The sequence below is a fragment of the Antrostomus carolinensis genome, unplaced genomic scaffold, assembly GCF_000700745.2.
Source record: "Antrostomus carolinensis isolate BGI_N321 unplaced genomic scaffold, ASM70074v2 scaffold1955, whole genome shotgun sequence".
Taxonomy (NCBI): Eukaryota; Metazoa; Chordata; class Aves; order Caprimulgiformes; family Caprimulgidae; genus Antrostomus; species Antrostomus carolinensis.
The window spans coordinates 113-5,620 of NW_010315496.1; the positions used below are offsets into that span (position 1 = coordinate 113).

At 44.9% G+C, this 5,508-nt stretch overlaps 1 protein-coding gene across 1 annotated transcript in view; it reads left to right on the forward strand.

Annotated features, from left to right (window-relative positions):
• Positions 1-2,367: 2,367 nt before the first annotated feature.
• The window catches only part of LOC104524926 (semaphorin-5B), a gene marked incomplete at its 5' end in the record, with an annotated part of 35,101 nt that continues 31,960 nt past the window's right edge, over positions 2,368-5,508 (forward strand). The window contains 2 exons of the mRNA XM_010167949.2: positions 2,368-2,530; positions 5,109-5,290. Of these exons, the coding sequence (XP_010166251.2) occupies positions 2,368-2,530; positions 5,109-5,290 (345 nt within the window). The remainder of the gene's footprint in view (positions 2,531-5,108; positions 5,291-5,508) is intronic.

The window sequence follows — 5,508 nt, forward strand, 5'->3', positions numbered from 1 at the left end:
AAGTCCAGTAGACAGAGAGAGAGGACTGGATGGGATATATCTTCAGTATGCTATTTCTGTCTGGAGGTGCTGGGATCTTTATTCCCCTTATCTTCCTTACTTCTCAGATATTTTCCCAGGAAATATTAGTCATTACTTCAATCCATCCTCAGCTTGGCAGGCTTAAGTTTTTCACTGCTGGATTCAGAAGCTTGTGTGTTTATAACCCTCCTGTGTTGAATTGGGATGCGGTGCTTCTTGATTGCCCATGCTGTTATCTCGTCCTGCTTAATGCCTGTGTCTGTTGATAGGTGTGTGAGGTGTTAATCCTCTAGTTTGAACATGTCTGCTGTGGTGCACACTAGGGAACAGGCTACTCCAGATCATTGTTTCAAGGTCATAAAAATCCAGTGCAGAATATTCAGGAGCTTTGGCTGTTCTTGGGGTGCTGGTTTTATACTTGTTTTGGCATTTCCTTTTTAGATTATTTTCTATTTAGGTGCTCACCCTCTGATGCACACATCTGCTTTGTGCTCTTAGCCTGACAGGTTGTGAAGCTGTTTAAAACCCACATGCAAGTGCTTTCTTTTTCTTTCTCCTCTGCCTCTTGCTGACATGAATTCACCTGTGGCATGGAGTGGGATGCCTCTTTTAAGCACCTACGTCAGCAATATCTAAGTATTTTCTTTAAGTTCAGTGCAGGATAAAGGTTGTGTTCAACAGAGGAAATAGTCTAGGGCAGTATGTGCAAATGACCACTGGAAAGGTAAGGAAATGCAGTGACCCAATGTCAAATTTCACTCTTGAAAATTGCCTGTCTGGGAGTTCAGTTGGATGAGTTACTGTCTTAGGAAGTCCTGGCTTTTCTCACCCCACTTTCCTGGGCTGAGCACCAAACGCTCAGCTGTGCTGGTACAGCTGTATGTGAGATCACACTCAAGTGTGACATGGTGTAGATTAAAAACACCCCTCCCAAATAAACCTTTCCTAACCCAGATAATGTCAGTGAGTTCTACAGCCTAGCCCACAAACAGATGTCCTGGCACAGCTCAGAAACTGGCATGCAGCAACGTCTAAAGCCAGAACTGGCATATTATTGAATTATATCCTACAGAGGCCAGGCATTTGTGTGAGTCAACCACAACACTAACACAACTTGACTGCTGCTCTTGTGCAAGCATGCTTGTTCAGACCTAGTCTGAACATCTTTGTATAGCATTACATTGTACCACAGATTCCCACTCTCCAGCTTTAATATTAAGGAACTGCATATAGAGGGTTAATCATACATAGTACCTTGGGAAATGGTTAATATATGTTATTGGCAGGTAACACCCAGAACCTCCTAAAGTTTTGTTGCTAAGGCTGCAATGTCAAATATTTTAATAGCAATAAATGATAGGACACAAATTGCACATGCTGCTCTTCTTTTCCCTGTATATGCATGTGTGAGTCAGTATCAGGGAGTCCTGAATACATGATTGCATACTTTCTTCTTAGGCTTAGGAGAAGGGAGTGAGGTGCTTTTTGGTTTTAGGAAAACTGAAAAAAGCCACATTTTACTTCATAATATCTTACTGATGCCAACATGAGCCACCAGCAGGAAAAGAACTTTAGATTTGGCTAACAAACTCCATTAACCAAGCTCATGTGGTCACTGTTGATGGTGGCTGGCAAGTCAGGAACTGAGTATTCCCAGTTAAGTGTACAGTCTTCCTTATCCCTAGCCAAATGATGCTCTTCCTCACAGGTTTTCATCCCAGTCCTCTGTCCAGAAAACCCCTGTCTCAGTCATCTGGCGTCTACTCCATGCTACTCCATTTTTTTGCTAATCAGTGCCAATCTCCTCACTCCTTTTTTGGGGTGTCTAGCAGACTTGTACCCTGCTCTCAATTCATGTAGGCTCAACAACTCAAGAGCTTCAGTGTCTGGAGTAATCCTGCTCTGGCTCTCACTGGAGTGTGCCCAGTGCACAGAGAGACTTCAGGTGCCAAGATCAAAATCTATGAGTCTCTGAAAACTGTGAATTTTTCTCCCCACCTCCCAAGAATTTTATACCCTAGACAAATCTACATTGCTTTTCATGGAAATTGCAAAAACATGTTAAAATGACATAGAGTTCAGTTCTTTGCTCCAAACGCTAGCTTGTTTCAAGGAAACGGTTGCTACTTATGAACATTCTTTCTCCCTAGATTTGATTTTAGAAATGTTTGAAATATTTTGACTGAAACTTTGCAAGAATTTTCAGCTTCTATCAGACAGCCAACATGGAAACTTCCAGCTGAAATAGCTGGAGCTTGGCAAAGTTATAAGCAGTTGACATCTAAATCCTAAAAGGAAGCATAGATGAATTGAAAGAACAAGGAATGCTTCTAGCCTTATCTGTAGTATCAGAATAAACATTGAAAATATCCTGGTAGCTGAGGGTAGGAATGGTCAATCTGAATTTTTAGATCCTGAACTTGAGCCTTTGGATGGTACAAGGAAGAAATTAAAAGGTGATGCCTTTGGTGGGAGTATGGCAGTTTATAAAATGAGAACTGTGGAAATGGTAATGTTGTCAGATGAGAGGATGGCATTTGATCACCGATGTTTTTGAACATGTCCTCTCTGTTTGATGGGCACTGTGTTGGCTACAGAAGATTTGCCTTGTAAGGATATTCCTGAAAAAGATCTATGCATATGGGGTTTTATCCCATTTCCCAAGTTTTCTCTTTTGAAGATACTTTTATGAAGTTAAAGATGGAATAATAATCCATATGTAATTTCTTAAGTATAAAAACTTCCCATACTCACAACGTGACATGTTTATAAATCTCAGCATTTTGGTTATGGCTGCTTATTTGTTTAATTTTTGGGTTGCTTCCCAGTATCACTTATGAGCCAATAATTATTTGTCAGCTTTTTTTTTTTTTTTAATTGAAGCCACGGGCCATATCATACCATTGATTTCTGAACAAAACTCCCTGCTGGAATCAGCAAGTCTTTCTGGCTCAAAAATGTATAGAAATTATCCAATACTTGGATTATGACTTTTGTAAGGCAGGAGGAAAAAGGAGATAAAAATCTAGTATTAAATATCTCATAGTAGTTCTCTTGATTTTTTTTTTTTCTGCCTGACTTCTAGCAAGCCAACTATTGATTTCTGACTGCATGCATGCTTAAAACAACAAATGTAACAACAACAAGGAAACTCAGTGTTCTCTTCTCTGGGCATCTTGCTTTGTAAGCTGCAGCCCAGAGCAAATTTTTATGATGACATGATAATCTATTGCAAACAAAGGTTTACAGCAGATGCTTGAAACCCCCTGACTGCAGCTTGATGAGTGCAGTAACAGATCTAAATTACTTCCATGCCACTGCTGCATATTTTTGATGCTGCTGTAGATGGGTGGGAAGGGAAGATGACAGCCCACCAGAGGTGCATTGTGAGTGTTTAACGCAGTGCCAGACTTGGAGAATAAGCACAGAGCAGCGTGTTTCAGTGGATGAGTGTTTTCAAGCCCTATTCCTGTGGCTGTGGTTGGCTCCTTGCGTGGCTCCTGAACAGGCTTGCAGCCTTTCCATGCCTCAATTTCCTTATCTGTAAAGCAGGAAAAATTGTTTTGCTCCCTGGGCCAGCCCAGGGAATTGATCCTGCTGACTGCAGAGCTCAGTGAAGCATGGCACAATGGGATTTGCCAGGAGTAGCTGGCTCAGATTTGAGGCCAGGACTGTTTGCCAGGTCCCCAACCTCTTCCTTTCTTCACCTTTGGTTGTGTGCATCACTGAGTCCAAATCCAGAATTGCCTTTGCCAGCAGTTTTACCAAAGCTGCTGAGCATCCCCCCACCCCATGGGTGACACTAGTGGGGATGAACCACTTGCAGGCAGCTGCCATCCATGCCATCCCGCCTGCAAGGCCCTGTGCTTTGGGACATGAGGCAGGGAGGATGGAGGGAGAACGCATCATGGTGCTGTGCTGTGGCAAGGAAATAGCTGCACCTAGGCAAGGCCAGTATAGATGTCTTTCTGCCTCGTGGTTCTCAAGTCAGGAGTGAGTGGAAGCCAGGGCAGGGGTGTTCAGGGCAGCCTCCCAGCCATGGTCCTGGAGTTGGTGGATTTTGCAGTAGCGGTGGAGTGGGCATGACAAGGCAGCGGGGGCCTGGGAGCGATCCCAGGAGGTTCAGGCAGCACTCATCTTCTCAAGTCAGCCTTGGCAGCGAAGGCCCTGGCAGCTTGTACTCTCAGCCTTTGGCTTAGGGCTCACCTAGCAGCACTGGTTCAAACAAGGCACAGGGAGCAAGATCTGACACCCTGTCTCCTGGAAGATTTTCACCTGTCCTGGGCTGGAATAGTTCTGATTCTCATGCTTTTGCTCTGCCAGGACTACCATATTTTTACTTCGTCATTGCAGTGCACAGCAAGCTCAAGCCCCAGCCTGTTCGGGGCTGTACCAGCATGAAACAAAGGGAGGAGGAAACAGGTAGTAGTGTGGTCTGGTCTGTATATTGCCTTGAAAGGAATTCTTGCTCTTTAGCCCACTATGTGATCCTCAGCATTAATTCTAGTCACCACCATCTTCTTCACTTTCTGTCCTTCACCCATCTGGGCCATTTAGGCTACGGCTCTGTTTAGAAATAGAGCCAGTTCTTACTGTGTGTTTGGACAGGGCCAAACTCAGCGAGGCCCCAGTCTCAGCTGGTCACTATGGTTATACAAATGCTAACTTGGAAAATATTCTGCAGGAGCAGTCCCAAGCACTGCAGAGGCAGGAGCATAATGGAGTGGGGACAATCGGCACCAGCCGTTGTGCGGCTTGAAAGGCTGGAGCCGTGCAGTGTGGGACGAGGGAGCGTGGTGGTTTTGTGGTGTGGCAGATGGATGCTTGTGCCTGGAGTGGTGCTGGCTGGGTCGGCTCGGGTGCCTGTGCGCACACGTTAGGTATGCGGGGTGGAATTTGGAGGGTAAATATTGATGTGGCATTGTCTGAAAACAGCCCTCTGTTTTGAATCCTGCTCGCAAGCATAGACAGCTCCCATCTAAACTGCATCCTAATCTCCCTGGCAGCTTTGTTTGGCACTTCTATTGTGGGGCTGTCTCCAGAAATGTAAACTTGCTATTAATGACCTTTTTTTCTTTTAAAATTAGGTGAAAAACCTGACAACAAATGGAAGACTGGGGCCTTGGTCCCCATGGCAACTGTGTGAGCACTCGGATGGGGACAGCACAGGCTCCTGTATGTGTAGGTCACGTTCATGTGACAGCCCTCGTCCTCGCTGCGGAGGTCGTGGCTGTGAAGGGGCCAGGATCGAGGTTGCCAATTGCTCAAGGTACCTCAACATCTTTGTACTTTTTAGGAAAGGAACAAAATTGTGCCTGTCCACAGTTTAGCTTCTTCCTCGTGTTTCTGTGACCACCTTGTTGTATCTCAGCCAAACTGAGGCACGTGAGGTCCAACGTGAAATCAGTGAAAGTGAAGCAGTCCTAGAACTCTGAGAGACGGGCCTTCAGCCAGGGCTTGGAAGATGAGCACCCCAAATTAGTGTAC